The sequence below is a fragment of the Anarhichas minor genome, unplaced genomic scaffold, assembly GCF_050575085.1.
Source record: "Anarhichas minor isolate MPS153535 unplaced genomic scaffold, ASM5057508v1 ptg000010l, whole genome shotgun sequence".
NCBI lineage: Eukaryota > Metazoa > Chordata > Actinopteri > Perciformes > Anarhichadidae > Anarhichas > Anarhichas minor.
Genome location: NW_027466456.1, coordinates 8,603,957 through 8,625,710, shown reverse-complemented (window position 1 = coordinate 8,625,710; position 21,754 = coordinate 8,603,957). Strand labels below are relative to the sequence as shown.

At 40.0% G+C, this 21,754-nt stretch overlaps 3 protein-coding genes across 7 annotated transcripts; 2 read left to right on the top strand and 1 right to left on the bottom strand.

Annotated features, from left to right (window-relative positions):
- LOC142946617 (vitellogenin-2-like) lies at positions 1 to 9,416 on the top strand. The gene is made up of 34 exons (XM_076088054.1): positions 1 to 40; positions 448 to 468; positions 593 to 744; positions 863 to 1,114; positions 1,203 to 1,364; positions 1,457 to 1,605; positions 1,712 to 1,862; positions 1,950 to 2,107; positions 2,184 to 2,349; positions 2,442 to 2,567; positions 2,660 to 2,881; positions 2,972 to 3,189; positions 3,279 to 3,376; positions 3,460 to 3,584; positions 3,910 to 4,011; positions 4,136 to 4,255; positions 4,355 to 4,541; positions 4,622 to 4,715; positions 4,833 to 5,018; positions 5,104 to 5,254; positions 5,342 to 5,540; positions 6,107 to 6,528; positions 6,620 to 6,664; positions 6,745 to 6,813; positions 6,907 to 7,113; positions 7,209 to 7,351; positions 7,600 to 7,738; positions 7,848 to 7,977; positions 8,069 to 8,252; positions 8,353 to 8,447; positions 8,548 to 8,642; positions 8,740 to 8,905; positions 9,053 to 9,214; positions 9,307 to 9,416. Exons 1-34 carry the CDS (start codon positions 1 to 3, stop codon positions 9,414 to 9,416), a joined length of 5,046 nt encoding a protein of 1,681 aa, XP_075944169.1.
- A 723-nt stretch (positions 9,417 to 10,139) lies between these two features.
- LOC142946387 (vitellogenin-like) lies at positions 10,140 to 13,296 on the top strand. Its single transcript, XM_076087570.1, has 11 exons — positions 10,140 to 10,220; positions 10,668 to 10,715; positions 10,816 to 10,958; positions 11,032 to 11,167; positions 11,249 to 11,357; positions 11,463 to 11,643; positions 11,724 to 11,818; positions 11,982 to 12,076; positions 12,239 to 12,404; positions 12,555 to 12,728; positions 13,205 to 13,296. The coding sequence occupies exons 1-11, from the start codon at positions 10,140 to 10,142 to the stop codon at positions 13,294 to 13,296; spliced, it is 1,320 nt and encodes a 439-aa protein (XP_075943685.1).
- Positions 13,297 to 14,719: 1,423 nt separating this feature from the next.
- LOC142946616 (afadin- and alpha-actinin-binding protein-like) lies at positions 14,720 to 21,540 on the bottom strand. 5 transcript variants are annotated; one of them, XM_076088052.1, is made up of 14 exons: positions 21,451 to 21,540; positions 20,136 to 20,252; positions 19,574 to 19,719; positions 19,215 to 19,418; positions 18,942 to 19,052; positions 18,691 to 18,826; positions 18,500 to 18,575; positions 17,981 to 18,161; positions 17,424 to 17,571; positions 16,893 to 17,029; positions 16,374 to 16,547; positions 15,982 to 16,099; positions 15,574 to 15,721; positions 14,720 to 15,496 (listed from the first exon to the last, which is right to left on the bottom strand). In XM_076088052.1, the coding sequence occupies exons 2-14, from the start codon at positions 20,152 to 20,154 to the stop codon at positions 15,349 to 15,351; spliced, it is 1,746 nt and encodes a 581-aa protein (XP_075944167.1). In that variant the 5' UTR covers positions 20,155 to 20,252; positions 21,451 to 21,540; the 3' UTR covers positions 14,720 to 15,348. The 5 variants fall into 5 exon arrangements, with proteins under 5 accessions (XP_075944167.1, XP_075944168.1, XP_075944163.1 ...); XM_076088053.1 differs by having other exon boundaries at positions 19,574 to 19,716; XM_076088048.1 differs by having other exon boundaries at positions 14,720 to 15,721.
- Between the last annotated feature and the right edge of the window lie 214 nt (positions 21,541 to 21,754).

Below are 21,754 nucleotides of genomic sequence, written 5' to 3'. Positions count from 1 at the left end.
ATGTGGGTGCTTTTGGTAGCTCTTGCTGTGGGCTTTGCCGGTGAGTATGTCTTTAAGCATTTAAAAAATAATTAAACTTAACCTAAAATTTAATTAAAGTTCTGAAAATGTTGCTTTTTGTAGAATGAGATAATAGCAGAAGAACATTTGTACATGGTAGCAATTATCTACTGTTATTGTGTTTTATTAGGACATAAATAACTTACATTTTTAAGAAAACTACTTCTGCACTTGCTGACAGTGTAATGCTGTTGATATATAACCAATGATAGAGCAAAAAAATAGACGTTACCAACCGTCTTTCTGTTCTTTTGTAAACTCTGTTTTTAGAAGTGCTATATAAATAAAGTTATTATTATTAGTATTTCCAGTTAAATACCTTTTTTCCTCACATATCTTGTCCTTTCTTTGTTAACATCAAAATAACTTTTTATTTCTATTTTGTAGCGTGTCACCAGGCGAACCTTGGTAAGTTGTCATTCTGTTATGTTAAAAATATAATTCTGGTGTATAGATATAAAACGTTTCTCAGTTCAAAGTTGTATTGAAATGGAAATGCATTCATAGTTGGTTTTCTTGTCTATTAATGCAGCTCCAGAGTTTGCCCCTGGAAAGACCTATACCTACAAATATGAGGCCTTTGTTATGGGCGGCCTGCCTGAAGAAGGTCTGGCACGGGCTGGAGTGAAAGTCCGTAGCAAAGTTATGATCTGTGCAGAGGCTGCTGACACCTTCATGCTGAAGGTAAAGACAATTTAAATATTTTAATTTATTTATGATTAATATTAAGTGAACTGGAATAATGAGTGGCTTATAAACGATCAAGTGTTCAATGCACTCAAAGTATCATTCTTCCTTATAGCTTGTGAACCCAGAAATCTTTGAGTACAGTGGCATCTGGCCCAAAGATGATTTCCTCCCAGCTACCAAGCTGACTTCAGCCCTGGAGGCTCAGCTCTCGACACCCATCAAGTTTGAGTATACCAACGGTGTTGTTGGAAAAGTGTTCGCTCCGGCTGGCATCTCTACAACTGTGCTGAATGTCTTCAGAGGAGTCCTCAACATCTTCCAGCTGAACATCAAGAAGACTCAAAATGTCTATGAGCTGCAAGAGGTACAAATAACTCATCTTCATCGAGTTCCACTCCCAAAATGCCACAATACTTAAACTAACAAAGTGTGTTTGGATTTATGTCAACTAGCCTGGAACACAGGGTGTGTGCAAGACACACTATGTCATCAGTGAGGACACAAAGGCTGAGCGCATCATGTTCACCAAGTCTAAGGACCTGAACGAGTGCCAGGAGAGAATCGTGAAGGACATCGGTTTGACTTACACAGAGAGATGCACTGAGTGTGAGGCTGTAAGTGCAAAGTCCCCTCTCGCTTCATAATCTCTAATACAGTATACTCCTTGACACTGCTGGTGTGATAATATTGGGTCTTCTCAATGCAGAGAGGAAAGGCCCTGAAGGGAGCTTCTGCTATCCACTACACGATCAAGCAAGCAGACACCGGTGCTATGCTCTTGGAGGCAAATGGTACAGAGATCATCCAGTTTTCACCTATCAACATCATGAATGGTGCTGCCCAGATGGAGTCTAAGTATGTGGTTTACATTAAAAAGAAGAGTGCAATACTTGTGTCATCAGCACTATTCTCAACACAAAGTGTCACAGTGCAGATTGATAGTGCTAATGTTTATTTGCAGGCAAATCCTGACCTTCCTGGAGATTAAGAAGACCACATTCAATCCTATCCAAGCTGAATATCTTCACCGTGGATCCCTGCAGTACCAGTTTGGCGCAGAGCTTCTCCAGACACCCATCCAGCTTCTGAGGATCACCAATGTTGAGGCTCAGGTACTTCATAAAAATATCCCTCAGATTGTTGTTGAATTCATCTTGCAGCAACAAACTTTAAAGTGAGAAATATTTTTGTCCTGACAGATTGTTGAGATTCTGAACCACCTGGTGACCTTCAACGTGCCCAAGGTCCACGAAGATGCCCCTCTGAAGTTCATTGAGCTCATCCAGCTGCTGCGTGTGGCAAGCTCTCAGAGTATCGAGGCCCTCTGGACTCAGTTCAAAAATAGACCTGATCACAGGTAACTGCGACTTTCAAGAGCCATGAAAAATATGTGCCATGGATAATACAATTATATAATATTATTTTTTTCCCAGGCACTGGATCTTGAATGTTGTCCCTGCCATTGCTACTCCTGCTGCTCTGAGGTTCATAAAGGAGAAGTTCCTTGCTAACGAGCTGACTATTGTGGAAGCTGCTCAAGCGCTGCTGTCATCTATACACATGGTGACAGCTGACCTCGAGGCCATCAAGCTTCTAAAGGCAAGTCAGCATTGCATTTTTTTTTTATTTGTAAGGACGTAAAAACTGGGATGCATAATCATCAATTCCCAAATCTTTTTACCCCTTTTCAGGACCTGACTATTAACCAAAAGATCAAAGACAACCCAGTTCTGCGTGAGATTGCCATGCTAGGATACGGCACCATGGTTGCTAAATACTGTGCAGAGAACCCAACCTGCCCCGCTGAGCTTGTGACGGTATGTATCATTTTTTAAGTGTTTTATATCAATTAAATTCAGGTATAACATCCGAGACATGTGACATGAATGTTTTTCTGTCCCTTCCACAGCCCATGCATGAACGTGTTGTCCAGGCTGCTAGCAAGCAGGATATTGAGGGGCTCATTCTCGCTCTCAAAGTTCTAGGAAATGCTGGACATTCTGCCAGCCTGAAGCCAATCATGAAGTTGCTGCCTGGCTTTGGAAGTGCTACTGCTGCTGGTCTGCCACTCAGAGTTCACATTGAGGCTGTTCTGGCCCTGAGGAACATTGCTAAGAGGGAGCCCAAGATGGTGAGACTAGACTTTTCGATTCCTTGCATTACTAAAAATAAATGGATGGATTTAAGGAAGTTTTATGTACATCCAATCTTTGTGAATTAGATCCAGGATATGGCTGTTCAGCTGTTCATGGACAAGGATCTCCACTCAGAACTCCGTATGGTTGCTGCTATTGTGTTGTTTGAGACCAAGCTGCCCATGGGTCTGGTGATGACTCTTGCTGATGCCCTCTTGACTGAGAAAAATCTGCAGGTCTCTAGCTTTGTCTACTCTTACATGAAGGCTATGACCAAGAGCACCTCTCCTGACTTTGCCTCTGTGTAAGAAATATTTTATTTTATTTTTTCAATTTAAACATGTACCAATAATGCACCAATAATCACATCATCTTTTAATGTACTACTTTCAGTGCTGCTGCCTGTAACATTGCTATCAAGATCCTCAGTCCCAAATGCGACAGACTCAGCCATCGCTTCAGCAGAGCTTTCTATCTTGATAGCTACTACGGTAAGGGCATAATAGGATAATTTATCATCAGAGATTTTGGATTAAAATATGTGTTTTGACGGTTCTTGTATTTTGCCCTGCAGACCCCTGGATGGTTGGTGCTGCTGCCAGCGCCTTCTATGTTAACGATGCTGCAACTGTTATGCCAAGAGCCATTGTGGCCAAAGCTCGCACCTACATGGCAGGAGCTTATGCTGATGTTTTTGAGGTAATCGTGTTTTTCATAGTTACCTAATACACTGAAAGGCTATTGTATATCTGGCATGTGCCCTCCACTCTGATACACCTTTGCACAACGCACTGTGTCAAAGTATATTAGCAAAAAGGACATTTAGCTAGCCATTGGATTTAATGTCTACATCTCAGGCTGCTTACCAATGCCAATAATCCTAAAAATCTTAACATTAGATATGATTTCAAGTTCACCTTCAATAAATGTCACAAGCTTCATTAATATGGCTTTATATAAACCTTTCACATAGTAATCATTTTAAAAGTACTTACCCATCAAATGCTGTTTTCCCTTTTTTCAGGTTGGAGTGAGAACTGAGGGAATGCAGGAGGCCTTTTTGAAAATCCAAGAGGGTCCTGAGAATGCTGACAGGATGACCAAGATGAAACAAGTTATGAAGGCTGTAAGTTTAAGGCATCACTCTGATGCTGAAAATATTTTTAATCTTTAAGAATGATGTGATGAAAGCACATTTTCATTTATAGAAGTTTAATGCAGTGTTCCAATTACTTGTGTTCTTCGCACAGCTTTCTGAGTGGATGGCTCAACCTTCCAGCCAGCCCCTGGCCTCTGTGTATGTGAAATTATTCGGACAGGAAATTGCGTTTGCCAACATTGACAAAGCCATTATTAACCAGATTATTCAGGTACACCATCGCCATTTTCGGTACTGTAAATGACTGCTAAGTAATACAAGTATTATGAACTAAATATATGATGTCTTATAAGAGATGTTGTGGTTACAGCTTGCCAGTGGATCAACAATTCGCACTTATGGCAAGGAAGCTTTGGATGCTCTGCTGGCTGGTTTCGTATCGCATTACGCTAAACCATTGCTGTTTACTGAGGTTCGTCGCATCTTTCCCACCGCCACTGGTCTGCCCATGGAGCTCAGTGTCTATACTGCTGCTGTGGCTGCTGCATCTGTTCAATGTAAGTTGCAATTGTGTAGCTTAAAAGTTGCTGATTTGACAAAATGACTAATACTAATGCTAAAAATGTTTTTTTCACAGTCCAAACCACTGTTACACCATCTCTGCCTGCCAACTATCAAGTTTCTCAGCTTCTGAAGTCTGACATAAACATGAGGGCTGACATTAGCCCCAGGTAATACAGGTGTAGCTTCATTGACAACTCATAAGGTTCTTCTCATCGGTTTAACTATCAAAAAGAAATGTATTCGGGGAGATCACTGTTCAAATTGATATGTTCTGTCCTTTGCAGTGTTTGCATGCATACGTACGCAGTTATGGGAGTGAATACTGCTTTCATCCAGGCTGTTCTGATGTCAAGAGCCAGAGTTCACACAATTGTTCCTGCAAAGATAGAAGCAAGAATTGACCTGATTAAGGGCAACTTCAAGTTTCAGGTCCTGCCTGTTCGTGGCGTCAATGAAATTGTATCTGCACGGTATGTACTTGTCACCAAGTAACATATATCACCCAGTTTGTTTGAAATTCTGTTGTCCTTAAATTATTTTTACTTTCTCCAACAGTGTTGACACTGTTGTTATTGCAAGAAATGTGGAAGACCTCGCAGCTGCCAAAATCACACCAATGATTCCAGCTGCAGCTGAAGCACAGGTGTCAAGGGAGACCTTCTCCTCTAAGATTTCAAGGATGGCGTCCTCTCTGGCTAGTGACATGGTGAGTTTGATTCACTGACCACCTTTTCCAACACGAGCATTTACCCTTTTCTAAATGAATATTGTGACCTCTGTTGTTGTTTTACAGTCAGCATCATCTGAAATCCTTCCGGCTCCCAGAGAAGAGAGACTCCCCAAGGCGTTCAAGAAGAAAATGTGTGCTGAAAGCAAAACATTTGGATTCAAGGCATGCACTGAGTTAAAATCTCGCAACGCCTCCTTCATCAAAAAGTGCCCATTCTACACCATGATTGGAGAACATGCTATCTTGGTTGAGGTTTATCCAGGCAAGTTAATGGATGATGTTCCGGCTTCCTTCTACCTTAGATGCCTTGTAGAATAGACATTTCCCACACACTAGCTTTCAAATTATTTGGCTTTGTTTTACTCACAGTTCTGGTGACTTCTTTGGCTTGTCGGACTGGCTCGTGTAGTTAATCAAAAATAAATCAAGGTTGTTCCAAAACACATTCAAGAAAGGAAATAGGCCTTTACGACAATCAAAGCCAAACTAAATGAAATAGGCCAAACTCAAATAAAATGATTAGCACACTTAAATTGTCGAGAGATTTACGTAAAACGGTTAACATTAAATCGATTTAGGACTGTCTGTTGTCGACGTCTTCAACTTCAAATTGCCCACACCCGACTCGAATTAATTAGCTGGGGCGCCATGGGAATTGTATAATTCTTTCTTCTGTGGCCTAAAGAGCATACCCTTTAAGTGGCAATATTGTTTGGGCTAGTTACACAACACAAAAACTGTCTCTAACAGACGGCATTACATTACTTATAAGTAACTTTGTAATAAGTTGCTAAAAAGTAACATATCTATTTATCTATTTGTTTGCAGCTGCCGGACCAGAGGTCGAGAGGATTGAAATTGAGATTCAGGTTGGAGAAAAAGCAGCAGAGAAGATCATCAAAGTCATTACCATGAGTGAGGAAGACGAACCTCTCGAGGACAAGAACGTCCTGATGAAACTCAAGAAAATCCTGGAACCTGGTCTGAACAGAACAGCAAGTTCCTCTAGCTCCAGCAGCTCTCGTTCTCACAGCTCTCGCCCCAGCGTCTCTTCCTCTGCATCATCCAAGTCCTCCTCCAGCTCCTCCTCCTCCTCTCGCCATAACAGCAAGAAGGTCGCTTCAACCAGCAGTTCTTCAAGCAGCCGTTCATCTCGCTCGTCCAGCAGCAGCTCTTCCAGCAGACGCTCCTCCACCTCCAGCTCCAGCTCCAGCTCCAGCTCCAGCTCCAGCTCCAGCTCCAGGTCCAAGGTGAGTCAGCTTTACCTCTGAACATATAAAATAAAACCCAGTAGAATACAAAATGTACGTGAAAGAATGAATCTACTTTTTTCTATTGCAGCAACAACTGTATACAATGAACTTTACCAAGAACCACATCCACCAGGTAATCATCAGATTGATGAGACAGCCATTTTTTTTACAACATGTTTAAGCAGGCTAAATGTATGGCTTCTTTGTTTGCAGCATGCCCTCTCCACAGAACGTCCCAGCAGCAGGAGCAGTGCCCAGAGCTTCGAGACCATCTACACTAAGGTAAGTCATCAGACCAAGACATTTACAGACTGTTGTACTTGTTGGAAAAAATCTAAACTTTCGTTATTATCAATCTCTGATTTTCACTTAAAGGCCAAGTACCTCGCTAATAATGTCAGTCCTGCTGTGACCATTCTCATACGTGCTGTGAGAGTCGACCACAAGGTTCAGGGATACCAGATTGCAGCTTACATTGACAAAACTAATGCCAGGCTGCAGATCATTTTTGCCAACCTGGAAGAGAATGACCACTGGAGAATCTGTGCCGATGGTGTGGTGCTGAGCAACCACAAACTTATGGTAAAAAAATAATTGATTGATTTGGTGATGCAACAACAGTTGTTAGAAATCTGTCTGATGCTTGAGATTTTAACTCTGATTGAAATTTCTCTTAGGCTAAGTTTGCCTGGGGCCTTGAGTGCAAACAATACGAGACTAATATCACAGCTGAGACTGGTGTTGTGGGTAAAGAACCTGCACTCCGCCTGAAGATTACCTGGGGCAAACTTCCAAAGAGCATGAAGTGTTATGCCAAAGAGTAATGAAACAAACTTATGCCGATTTCAAACATTTTTATTTTATGTTGAATGTTGTGTTGTAAAAACCTGGAAAACAAAGTAATGAATTTCTAAATACTCTCAGCAACTAATCAGGCATCCTGAATGTAGACATTTGTGTCTATATTACTTTATTTTGGAATGATTTCTTCTTAATCTTCCAACACACCTATCTACCAGACATTTATTTAAAAAAATGAAAATAACCTTAATCTTTATGCGTTCCTAGGATCTCTGACTACATTTCCCGCATCACAAAGGAATTTGGAATAACCCAGGCAAAGGTCAATAATGTTCCTAATCAGATCAAACTGTCTGTGGCTGCTGCTTCTGAGACAACCCTGAATGTTGTTCTGAAGACACCAACGGTACGGTTTTATCGCCCATTATTTACACTCAGAAAATGTCTGCATCATACTTTGTCACACAGTTTGCATATACACTCTTCATAACAATTTTGATATTTCAATATTACAGAGGACAATGTACAAACTTGGCGTGGGTCTCCCTTTTTTTCTGCCAATCGGAGATACTGCCGCTGAGCTGGAACCATACCAGAACAACTTGGCCGACCAGATCTCCTACGTGCTCACCAAGGCTAATGCAGGTGAAAACATTTAAAGGAACAGGTTTTACTTAATAATCAGGCGGATCAGTAAATAGTTAATTTACTGATTCATCTTTTTCTCCCACTTCAGCTGAGTGTGCCTTGGTCAAAAACACACTGATCACATTCAACAAAAAGAAAAACAAGATTGCGATGCCCCACTCTTGCTTCCAGATTTTGGCTCAGGATTGCACCCCAGAACTTAAATTCCTTGTTCTGCTGAAGAGGGATCAAACACAGGAACTGAACCAGATCTATGTCAAGATCGAAAACCTGTAAGAACAACAAGTATTTATCAGTAAATTGTAGGAAATGTCCCCGAAAAATAATCTAGAAATTAACTTCAATACATGTATTTCAATTGTTTTCCAACAGTGAAGTGGAGCTGTATCCCCAGAATAGTGTTAGCAAGGTCAAGGTTAACGGTCGAGAAATCCCCAACAGCAACCTGCCATTTCAGCATCCCACAGGTTTTTTATTCTATTAATTCAAATTTCACTGTCATGCTCAAATTTTTCAATTTGTTGAAGGTAAAAAAAAAACATATTTGTATATTTTCTTTCATTTCAGGCCAAATTCAGATTAGACAGAGCGGTGAGGGCATCGCTCTCCATGCTCCCAGTTATGGTCTCCAGGAGGTCTTCCTTGATCTGAACAAACTGAAGGTGATACAAGAAATCTCACAACTATCTTTTAGATTTAGATGTATTAATCTCCATACTATAAATGGAGCAAACACTGAACTGTTTGAGGTTTTTCCAGGTTAAAGTTGTGGACTGGATGAGAGGACAGACCTGTGGACTCTGTGGAAAGGCTGACGGTGAAACCAGACAGGAGTTACAGACACCCAACAAACGCCTGACCATGAACGCAGTCAGCTTCACTCATTCCTGGGTTCTGGCTGGAAAGAGCTGCCGTGATGCCTCTGGTAATACAATACCTGCTTCATCCTTCACTATAAGAATATCATTTTCTGTCCAAAAATGCAAAATAAAACATATCAAGAAACTCTTAAAAAGACTGCTGTTGTAAGTAAATAATTGCAGTGCTGCTCTTCCTTTGTCACCCTTTTCAGAGTGTTTCATGAAGCTTGAATCTGTGAAGCTGGAGAAGCAGGTGACCCTCCATGGCCAAGAGTCCAAATGCTACTCTGTTGAGCCTGTGCTGCGTTGTCTGCCCGGCTGCGTCCCAGTGAGGACCACACCTGTCACTGTTGGCTTCCACTGCCTGCCCGTTGGTGAGTCTGCAAAAAATCTCACAAAACGGAACTATACAATATCTTATTATCTTAAGCAGTGCCTAATTGCTTTACTCCCTCCATTTTTTCAGGTGCTAACCTGAACCGCTCTGATCAAAGCAGCATCTTTCAGAAGAGCATTGACCTGAGGGATGAAGCCGAAGCCCACCTGGCCTGTCGCTGCCCCCCTCAATGCGCATAATCTCACTGCCTTCGGTCAAATTATGTTGTACCTTTTGTTTCAGACAAAGTATTTCTGATTACCTTGTTGAACTGTAAACTGTTTACAATGGCAGTTACTAAATGTTAATAAAGCAAACTGAAAAATCACAAGAGGTCGTCCAACTTTCATACTCACGTTGAAATGAAACATAGGTCAAACAAATTGATAAAAAACAACCAAAACCAACAGGCAGTCATTCAAGCTTGTCAATGTTACACTCAATTTGTCACCTTTTAGCAAAACAAAATCTTTGCAGCACACTGTTCCTCTTCTTTCACAATCTCTCCATTGACAAACATTTTTTCTTATCATTTTTGGTGGTAAAAAGTTGCTAAACTCTAAACTGTAAAGTCAGGAAGAATATGGCTTCATAAGATTATAAATTTAAAAAGAAGAACCGGCCCCTTTCTTTGCCCTGTTTACCTTTAAGTCTACCTCTGAAACAGTACTGTTCATGTTACAGTAAATTATTACTGTCTGAAATCGCACATGGACTAGCAGAGCCGGGGATTGAACAGGCCGATTGAAGATTTGGCAATAACACACGTCTTCACATTCTGTTCATGATGTTAGTTCATTTTTATAATGTTTTAAACTAAAGTTCTGGCCAAATATTTTCATTGCACCTTCTAAGTGGGAATTTTCAAGAAATAGAAGGACTAACTTCTAGAAGATGATCAAAGCAACAGTTTCTGTTGATACATGGCAATAACACTTCCAGACCATTTTACAGTTAAAAAGGTGTCGAGCACAAAGCCCACAGACCTTCTGAACTGTCACGAAGTCAGCGGTCACCCTGACCACAACAAATAAAGTGAGCAAACAACCATAGTCATTGTGCCCTCTTGTTTGAACTTGCATTTCGAAAGCATGATGAAGAGGTGCCACACAAATTCACAGAATGAATTAATATGACTTTTTTTAATGTGGCCACACACATTCAATAGCACTTATATGAATACGGAAAGACAAAAATGATCCAACACCTGCAGTAGATTATATTTGAGTATGGAGCATGACAGAAATCAACTGAAATCTTCTCTTCAGTTAGATAAAGATCTTGTCATTCATTTTCAATCAATCAATTATTTATTTTAAAACGTTGTATAAAAAACAACAGTTGAACTGTAAAAACCAGGCACATTTGTTTTTCTATTTTCATATGTAAAATAATGACTTTATATTTGCAAATACTAGCAAAAAAGGGTGGTATTTTCAAACAAAGTATAGCTTAAATTCTGTGCTGATAGAGTTCTGCTTAGCAAGCACAAAGTCACAGTAAGACACTGTCTTGCTTATATCATAGATTCGGACATTCTATTTAAAGGCTACTGTTAAAACCAGCTGTCTTATCATCCCTTATGCTGTCTGTCAATAGGCTAAAATTGCATGGGGAGCAGAGTGCAAGCAATACGACACGATGATCACAGCGGAGACTGGTCTTCTTGGTCCAAGCCCTGCAGCTCGCCTCAGAGTGGCCTGGAACGCACTGTCTTCTGAACTTAAACGCTATGCAAAAAAGTATGAATCTTTAGCCCACTCACATGTAATATAGACTGTGGAAAATGTCTCACATGTGGAAAATCTTTTACAGGATATATGACTACATTCCTGCTTCCATGCTGGCTGGCTTGATACAAGGAAAGGATGAAAACAGTGCCAATCAGCTCTCATTTACACTGGTTGCCACATCTGACAGAACTATTGACCTCATTTTGAAAACCCAGACAGTATGAATAATTAAGTATTTCTCCCAAAATATGACATGTTTGTTTTTACATTTTCTCTAATGTGAATTATTCTGTCTACAGCACACTGTCTATAAGCTGGCTTTGCATCTTCCAATCGCTATGCCACTTAATGAAATCAAAGGTCTCACCCCTTTCGATGGCCTTGCTGATAAAGTCCACTACTTGTTTTGCCAAGGCTGGAGCAGGTAATGAATGACCTTATTGTTTAATATGAACTGCACTGACAGATATCACTCTGCTAAGGATTACAACTATTTTTTTTTATCCTTCACAGCTAAATGCAGCTTGGTCAAAGACACACTGACCACATTCAACAACAGGAGATACAAGAACGAGATGCCGTTGTCTTGCTACCAAGTTCTGGCACAGGATTGTACCGATGAGCTGAAATTCATGGTTCTGCTGAAGAAGGATCACATTGAACAGAACCATATCAATGTGAAAATTGCTGACATGTGAGTTTCAATAAAAACAAGAACTGTGGTTTTTATCCACAAGCAGACAAAACTAAGCAACATTTTAATTTCTACACTAGTGATATTGACCTGTACCCGAATAACACTGACGTGATTGTGAAGGTCAATGGAATGGAAATACCCATCAACAACCTGCCACACCAGCATCCCACAGGTCTCTATGCACATTCATCCCACCCTCAAAATCTTGTACAGTTGTACCAACATGTTGTACACGTCATGGTCTTTTAAGACTTCAAAGTTGGTCAAATTATTTGTATGTAATGTCTTTAAATTGGATTGAAGTAATTTACTTTGAAACAATTTTTTGTTTAAAGCTAAAATCCAGATCAGGCCAAAGGGTGAAGGCATCTCTGTGTACGCTCCCAGCCATGGTCTTCAGGAAGTCTATTTTGACAAGAACTCATGGACGGTAAATGCAACACTAACTATGGACAATTTTAAAAATAGATATACAATTTAAACATATTTATTTTAAAGATTAAGACTACTTTCAAAAAGCTTTTAAACTTTTGATAAATTTGACTGACACTGTATATTTGATGGTCTGTAATGTCTCATGTAATCATTGCAGGTTAAAGTTGTGGACTGGATGAAGGGACAGACCTGTGGACTCTGTGGAAAGGCTGATGGGGAAATCAGACAAGAGTACCGCACACCCAATGGACGCTTGACTAAGAACGCAGTCAGCTACGCCCATTCTTGGGTTCTGCCAGGCGAGAGCTGCAGGGACAACACTGGTGAGACAAAAAGTTCACTGTGGTATTACTTTTACACTAACATACTTTTCCAATTGTTATATAACTGCATATGGTTAAAGCAGCTCTATTAGACATGTTATGATGCACTGAATCTAGCAGAAACTCACTTATTACACCTTTCTCTTTCAGAGTGCCATATGAAGCTCGAATCTGTGCAGCTTGAGCGACAGGTAAAAGTCCATGGCCAGGAATCAAGATGCTACTCCGTTGAGCCTGTGCTGCGCTGTCTGCCCGGCTGTTTCCCTGTGAAGACCACCGCCGTCACTGTTGGCTTCCACTGCCTGCCTGCTGGTAAGTCAACAGGTTCGAGTGACTGAATATAAAAATGTGGCGACAAATAACATAATTCAGTGTGGCTGTGGCGCAACAAGACCCTTTTTGGTCAAAACTTATGTAATTTTGTGCTGGTTGCAGAAATGTGTCTATGTCATCCAACAGACTTACCCATTTGGCTCTGTGAGCCTGAAAGTGACATGAACTCCAAGCCAATTCTCCATTGGACTCAATGTTAACTCTGACGACAAATTTCTCAAAGAAAGCAGATAGTACCAGTTTTCTAACCTGCTCTCATACCCACATTTCCAAGGGTATGAATCTCAAATACTGAAATGAGAGAAGCGATAGCTTTGTACACACGTTATGTGGCCTGGACCTCAAATGAACCTCAATGACACAGCTTACTTACTACTGGTATTATCGGTGGATATATTGCAACATCTTCCAGCAGTAGCAGCCACACGATCAAAGTTTATTGCGAAATGTTCTTACCAATCATCCAGAGAGTCTTAGCAGCATCAACGATAACAGCGTGGACCTGAGGGAAAAAGCAGAAGCCCACCTCGCCTGCAGCTGCACGGCTCAGTGTGCTTAACTACACTTTCTTCTGTCCCGGTGAGCATTTTTTCCATTGAAAAGACATTTAAAAGACGACTAGGGCTACTGGTGAAAAGACATTCTAAATTGGTTTGAAGACGTTGATTGAATGTTCACATTTAGACCATATTTATGAACATCTCCCTTTCCTTCTTTAAATGTCGTTGTCAAAGCCACACAGGAGCCGGTTTCAGGTGGTCTGCCATATATTCAAGGTGGACAACTGTAAATATAACTAAAAGTATTCGTAAAAAATATTTACCGTTGGACCAGTTTTGAATGTGTGACCATAGTCGTTTTTTTAAATGTCTTTTCAACAGAAAGATGCTCACTGGGATATTACACAGTATAATACTTGTTTGTATGTTGCTGTATGCCAAACAACAATGTTTTGACCCTCTCCTTGTTTGTACATCACTTTGTGATGCGCATGTGAAAGAGTACAACACATTCATGGGGGGAATAGACCTCCTTGATGCTTGGTTTGCAAGGTACAAGTACCACATGAGGTCACAGAGGGGGTACCTACCTGTTCTGGCAAACCATCGTGTTAGGCCTTGTCAATGCATGGTTGATCTATCGCCTTGACTGTAAACTACTTGGTGTCCAAAAGCCACTGAAACAAAGGAGCTTCCAGGCAGAGGTTGCCACTAGCCTGATTATTTTGCAGTCACAAAGGGACTGCCCAACACTTAATGCCACCTCTCCACCACCACCGCCCAAGAGACTTCATGTTGGAGTTCCAGATGATGTTCGCACTAACCAGGTGGCACACCGGCCTGTGAAATGTGACAAACGTGGCCGTTGCAAATTTTGCAAAGTCAATGCAACCACCACCCTCTGTGAAAAATGTAATGTTCGTCTTTGCTTCACCAAGGGAAGAAATTGTCTCCATGTGTGTTTTCTCAAGTTTACAACATAGTTCTGATGGATTTGGAACCAGCAAAGTTATAATTTTGATATGTGTTGTGGGAATGCAAATAAAAAGGCATATCTTTGTTACTAAGCAAAAAAAAGTCCAAGTTGATTGATTTTCAAATGAGGAATACATTTATATGTAAACGCCCATTGTGACATATATGCAACATGTCAGATCTTTGGCTCTAGGGGGTAGCATTCAGAACATATTTTCAGAAATGTGTTCCATGTAGTGCATTTAGTCTGTTATATATCTCCTATATTTTTCCTTTAAGAAAAAATGGGTTTGGGTTCTTATGGGCTAAAATGACTATATACTATTATTTGCACAATGTAGAGGATGAAAAATATCTATTGCAAAGCCTGGTGAAATATGGTCTAAATTAGAATCTTCAAATAGTCGGTGAAAAAACTTTCACTTTTGAAGCCAATTTTGAACGTCTTTCCACCGGTGACCATAGTCGTTTATTATACATTTTTTCAACTGAAAAATACTCACTAGGTAGCGTGAAGCCTCGCGTTTATTTGGTCAGTTCGTTCACTTTGCTTCACAGTCCGGTGCGTAGTCTCTGAACCGGTGCTACATCATACATCAACTGCCACTAATGTATCTGACACAGTTACTAGATAACAATGTTATTAACCACATTTCTACAATAAACCATCGGAAAATACTTCATTTTTTTATCCAGTTTCTTATTGCATTCAGTGAAACAGCAGCATTACATCTACATTCTAAAACAGTGTGCCAGTGGACAAGTTTAACATGATAACTAAAGTTGAGATATAAACAGCAACATTTCGGCAAATTTAGGTGCAACAGCGACCATTAACGAGTAACAAGCAACATCAATTAAAGACTAGCCTCAGATTAAGATCCTAGACATAAGACATGACTGCCAAACCAATAATTATAGTAACACACATATAAATAAATACATTTATCACATAATCTAAAAATAAATACCGTAAGATAATAAAAAAGAAAGAAGAGGTTCTCAGTCACACAGAGCACAGCAAACCATCAGCCAACCAGAACTCTTGCTTGGCTTTGACTGTTAACAGCTTTTAAATATTTTTACAGTCCATCTTGTTTAAGGGTGTTTGAAAAAAATAATTATAGTTTTTGGCTTCATATAGAGCTGGTGTTTTCCCTCTGGTGTGTTTGGCTGCTGTGGTCTTCACGGTCGTTCCACTGTTTGTGCTGCACTGGAACACTTCCATTAAAACAGAGGCTTGATTCTTGAACATGGTCAATCTTTCCATTTGGTTTGGTTGATCTGAAAATAAAATATGACACACAAGAGCTGCATTCTTTACAGGTATGTCATGATTTGTGCAAATAAAGATACTATACCTTTTTCCTGGGATAAGGCCAAGTGTGCGATACAGGTCTGCTGTTGATGGTGATGTGAGGGGGACACATCTGGGTGTGGGGGCGGTTGTGTCAGACTGGCATTTGATGAGCTTTTCTGGACCCGACGCTGCACTTGACTCTGTTTTAGCTGCAAATATAAGATTCAACTTTATTGATCCTTGCCAGGAAAGTTACGTGTTGATAGTTATCAATATAAACATGTAGGGAACACAAATTATAACATAAAAACATACTCCAAAATAAAAGTAAAAAATAGAAGTGATTTAGTTAAATAAAACTGCATCACAGTTGTGGTATAAAGGAATGGATAACCTATAAGTATCATTATCAATAATATCAAGACAACGGTGAACTGGGCCAGTACAATGTAACGGAGTAGACACTCACATATTAAAAAGCAGCTTTTAGACTTTGACATCTGTGGTTTCCTCACGTCAGCAAATGGACTCAAGTTTAAAAACTGATGTTTGAGCCACATTGCTCGATCCTCCTCGAAGGCCTTCCTCTGCAAGTTAAACCAGATACAAGTTATCTCAAAAACAAACAAAGTCACACTTTTAAAATAACAATAAAATAATAACAATAAATGAGATACAGCGCTTTTCAAGAACTCAAAGTCGGGGAAAATTGTCTGAGTTTCAAATGTCTTGGCGGAAGTGAGCATACGGATACAAACTAGTCATCTTGGCACACTGCTGTTCTACACAAAGAGCAAAATGTGTCGTATTCCCGAATATCTATTTCAGACCAATTCTGGAAAAATATGTTTAATCAATCACCTCATGGCTAAGCCTTATAGCTGCTTCAGTGAAGTTCCTCCTCTCCCTCTCAAAGAGCTTCCTCTGTTCCTCGAGGGTCTTCCACTCCTCTCTGAAGCGCTCTTTCTCCTGCAGCATGTAGCAGTCGCTCAGCAGGGATGCGGTCTCCTCATCACACGGAGAGCTCAGCTGCTGCTACGAGAAAAAAGAAATATGTATGGTTTGTTTAGCTAGAAATTAACAAAAGGAACACACAAACATAATACAATATGTATTTCCTCCAACATGCAAACAAGGTTTCAATCCTTGGTTAAAACTAAAAGAGAGAACAAGTTACACCGAGTTAAAGCTACCATGTTAGAGGTCAACTTATATTTGAAACCAGCAGGTCTGAATGTAAAACTGTCAAGTGTTTCTTCACCTCTTTCTCAAATGGATTATTGATTATTTGACACTTGTCTCAGCGATGTGACTTTCACTTTTAACATTGGCCACTTAAACTAATGAACCTCAACATTTCACGGTACATTCCGGTCTTACCTGCAGGAGCTGGTGTTGTGTTTGAATGAAGTCTTTGCACTGCTGGATCTCCAGCTTCAGTCTGTCCATCTCCTCCTCATGAGTCTCTCTGGATATAGCATCATCGGTTTTGTTCTCCCCCGTCTCAGCTAAAGATGCTGAACAAACAACCCAGAGAGTCAAAATCAAACATTTAACACTTGTGTTTATATCCATATTCTATGTATTGTTTTTAACAGACCGGAAGTACGGATCCAGAGTGGAATGTCATTGGAAAATAAGTCCATGAATATTGGTTGCTTTTTTATATATTGAGATGTTTGGCTTTAGAATATAATGTAAGCTTCCAGTGCTCTGGTAGTTTCTCTTAGGTTGAACAAGGTTCCTTGTATGACTTTACTTTATTTTGCCACATAAATAGCACATAAGCTTATTTTTGGGGTTAGAGAAGAATCCAAACTATCTGGAATCCTTACATGACACAAAGTTGCATATATGGATATAAGTTATGTATAAGGATCCAACAGGGACAGTATGCTGCATGAAGACTACCTTGGCTGTCCAATCTTTCAACATGGATCTTGAGTCTTCTCCACTGGAGGCGAATACTGTTGGTCAGCTTCTCCCGGGCGTGAACACAATACAGCTCTACACTTTCTTTACAGGAATCAAACACTTGCTCTTCCTCCTCCGAGTCAGCCTGACAATAAAAATGAAAATATTTTTCAATCTATCGGTAGCACATCTAGCACAAATGTAGACTAAATAACAGGCACGGGGATGGTTATCAGCTGTCAATAAAAATTGTGATACATTTTCGCCGTCGTTATTGTGTTAATCTGCTTAATCAGTGACTTTGCAATCAATTGTTTAGGAATCTCTCCACCGAATTGTATTGTTACAATACTGGAAGCAAACGGGAAAAAGTGGTCTAATAGCCCTGTTAAGTGAACTATTGTACGTATAATGTCTAAATGCAGTTTATCAGAGATCATCTCATTCAAATTGAGGAAGATGTGGGCAATGAAGTGAGAGCAATGACTTAGGAGCAACTGCCTGTTGAGCTGTTGAAAAGTGGCATCAGAGAATAGAGAAAAACAACTCCCTACCTGAATGCCATCATCTTGATGTTTGTCATCTTTCAGCATTGGTTTCCTTGAACTCAGAATGGACAACATTTCTTTTTTCATCTGCTGCAACACTTTCTTCAACTCTGCATTTTCCAGCAGCATCTCCCTTTGTCGCGTGTCATAGTTGCTCAGCAGAGTCTTATACATCTCCCCCTCATGCCTTGGGATGTCAAAAAGACAATCATTTATGTTTATTTATTTGTTATAAATAGAACACATCATCAGAGGAAATTAATTGAAACCACAATAACATCCAGCATTTAGCAGTGCCACCATGTTTAAAGCCCATGTTCCTGAAATATATCTGTGTCACCTAGAAAGCTAGCAAAGGAGCTGATGTGCAAAAGTAGGATTAATAGTACATTCTCAGATCATGCCTTTTATATTTCTCCTGTGTTCCTGCATTTTTTTTTATTTACACATACAAATATGTCTTTTGAGACAAGGGTAATAGATATTATACAATGACTTTGCAAAACAAATTTGAAGTGAACTTACTTTGCTTCTGTCTTTTGAGTTTTCCAAAGGCTTCTCTTCCCGTCAGCTCTTCCAATGTTGTTCAATACATCAATGGCTGGAAGCAAGAAAATTAAAAATGAAAGAGTCTCAAAGGGTATGTTCAAGATGCTGGTTATATTTTAAAATGTTAAATGTTTGGGCAAAGGATGGGCAAAGGTTTTCTCTTTAACCTGGTTTCTTCTCCTTTTTGTCGACCAGAAGTTGATTCAAGCGCTCCTTCAGTTTGTTGAATTCTCTTTCTTTCCTTTTCATCTCATGATTGTACTGGCTGGCCCGGCTTGCAATTATGTTCTGAAGTTTTTGCACCTGGCAGGAGGAAATAAAACAAGTTTTTACTGTTTGAACTGTCATGTTTATCCACCTGGGACCAAACAGTGGATTCACTTAACATCATCTGGGCCAGTAAGTCCAAAGAAAGTACCTCGTCTTTTTCATTTTTCAGGCAGTTCTGCAAACTCTTCACTTTCAGATGCAGCTGTCGTTCTCTCTCAAGAAGTCCTGTGTTTTCTCTTTTGGACAGTTCAAGCTGCTCCTATGATAACAGAACAACATGGACATGGGCATTTAATACGAGTTATTTTCCATATTGACAAGCAACTCTTAAAGTCCTTAGTTTTAGTTACATTTTATTGCTATTGTTATTTTTCAATACAATATTGATAAGGAGAATTAGTGGGTGTAAATGTTACTGTACTTTTATTTGGGTGTTGGTGATTTGCAAGAAGTCCACATTGCTGTTGGACTTCAGCTGTTCCACTTCCATGTTTTCCAGGGCCCGGAGGCCCCTGCGGTGCAGCTGAATCAGGTCATACATGCAATTTAGCACAGCCATAACATTCATCTCTGAGCTGCCGCTCGACTCCGTCCAAACCGGTGGGAGGCCAAGAGATAACACCTCCTGTAAAAGGGAGACGAAAAGAAGAAAAGGATGTGGAGGGCCAGCCAAACTCAAACAAAGAACATTGCAGACATATTGTATGCCTTAAACCGCAAGCATGTACATAGCAATAACTGTGCTCATAATACATCAGTGAGACATGTATGGTTACCAACCTGATTGATGTGTGATAGACATTCCTGCACATTGTGCTCCGTGCAGAACATACTGAGAATGTAGTTTCTGTGCACCGATGATTGGCTAAACTGTCTCAAGGGAGATGGCCTACATTCAACGGAGCTGCTGCAAATGTCCTTGACTTCTGGGGAAAGAAACTCTGTGAAAGATATGCAGTATGGACTTATGCTAATTTGTTAATGCTGGACAAGAACAATAAACCACTTTATATACAGTAAATATTACAGGAATTGAGGTTAAAGAAACTAAGAATAGCATTTGTGTTAGTTTGACCTGTTCCTTACTCAAAAGGTTTGTGAGTAACGTACACACAACTGCTGAAGGCAAAACACTGCAGTACTTCAGTTCAGTCTAACTAATGAGGATGCTGACAGAAAGTCAAAATCACATTATACATTATTGTGCAGTTTTCTGATACATGTAAAATGGGCTAATCAACAACTGCCGAGTACAATAGCCAACTGTTTAACGCGTCTCCTTCCCAGTGCATATTCACTGGTTTATAAAGATCTTAAAATAATAATCAAAATCTTAACTCACCCAGGAAGGACTCTGGCATTGTTGCAGTGCAGCCTTCAGGCTACGTGTCTGGATCGTCTACTGCATGTGAATGATACACAAAGCTTGCCACAAAATCGACCTACGCAGTCAGTGCTCCTGAAATAGAGGGTCGGATTAGCAGTGTCCATCCAACAAAGTCTGGATTACGAGGCAAAGGAAGTAGGCATGCAGCGATAAGGGCTGGAAACACACGGCAACCTAAATAATAGTGTGAGGACAGCAGATTCACAGGAGCTAACTCAAGCAGTTAAACAGTGATCACGTAGTGTGCTCACAGCCACCCAATAGATACATTTAAAATATTAAAATGTGTGTTCATTTAGAAAGTCTTTTACTAAGCTTAATATGATTGTTATGTTGATGTTGTTGTTGCTGCTGTTGTTGTTGTGGTGGTTTTTGCTTGACACCATTGTCACTGCAGGAGTATTTAACAGGTTACAGGCTTGGACCAGGCCAGCATCTTATCCCCATGCTTATCGTCAGCTGATCAGACTAATCCAAGACAGGCAATTTCTCTGCAGAACCACACAATCAGAAACATTCTCCCCCTGTACAAATGCCTATGTTTTCTACTAATAGTATATAGATATTACTGGAAACTACAGTACCATTTACTCATTCTTGGGGACAGCAATTTTCAGAGCACGAGCAGAAACTGCATTTAAAAATATATTTATGTTTATTTTATGAAGAACATTTTATGTGTTAGATTTGTCATAGATTTCAGTCACTATGAGGCTGTGACTCATTAATAACTCAGGGGACCTACCCTTTGGTTTTAGTGATACTTAATCAGCCTGGTGTGGACAGATGGCAAGCCTAGAGCCACACAGCTTAACAAACCTATGAGCTGCTTAGACTGACCACTCAACAAGTGTTAACCTTTAACTGAATCAAACTTATTTCCAGTATAAAATCTCCAAAATGTTGAAGTAGAATTTACAGAATGTATTTAAGGTATGTGATCCCACTGGGCCATGTATGATAGGAATATGCCTTTAATTTGAGAGACATTTATGTTTTATTTCCTATGTAACAAATTGAAACTACAATCTAAAGTCTGTGTGCAACCCTGTCGTACAATAACAAATAAAAACCTTGTAACCTTGCTTCTACAGGTCTGTTACAAACAGATAACCGTGGGATAGCCTCGAACAACATGTTAAATAGCCAAAACGTTAACTGCCCACCAGAGCCTCCACCTGAGAACAATCTGACGTTGAAGAAGAGCGGCTGGTTATCTTAGCGACTAGTTACGAAAGCGGACGTTTAAAATGACCACCATACTACTTACTTCACGTTGCATTTTCAAAATGTGTCTCCCATTTTGCGTTGCTTCAAGGTACAGCAGTTTCCGAAACTGTCTGTCCCAACGACCGTTCACGCCACTGACTGCAAGCAAACCAAACAGCACGCTGATTGGCCGAATCGTTGTCTAGCAACCGAGCACGGCTCAATATGATTGGCTCTTGTCTGGAAGGCACTTCAAGTTTTAATGCCAATTTAATCATGCTTGATCAATGTTATTGTTTAGAACACACGGACACGAATGAAGAACGCTTGAAAAAAAAAAATTTTTTACTTTTTGTATTATGACA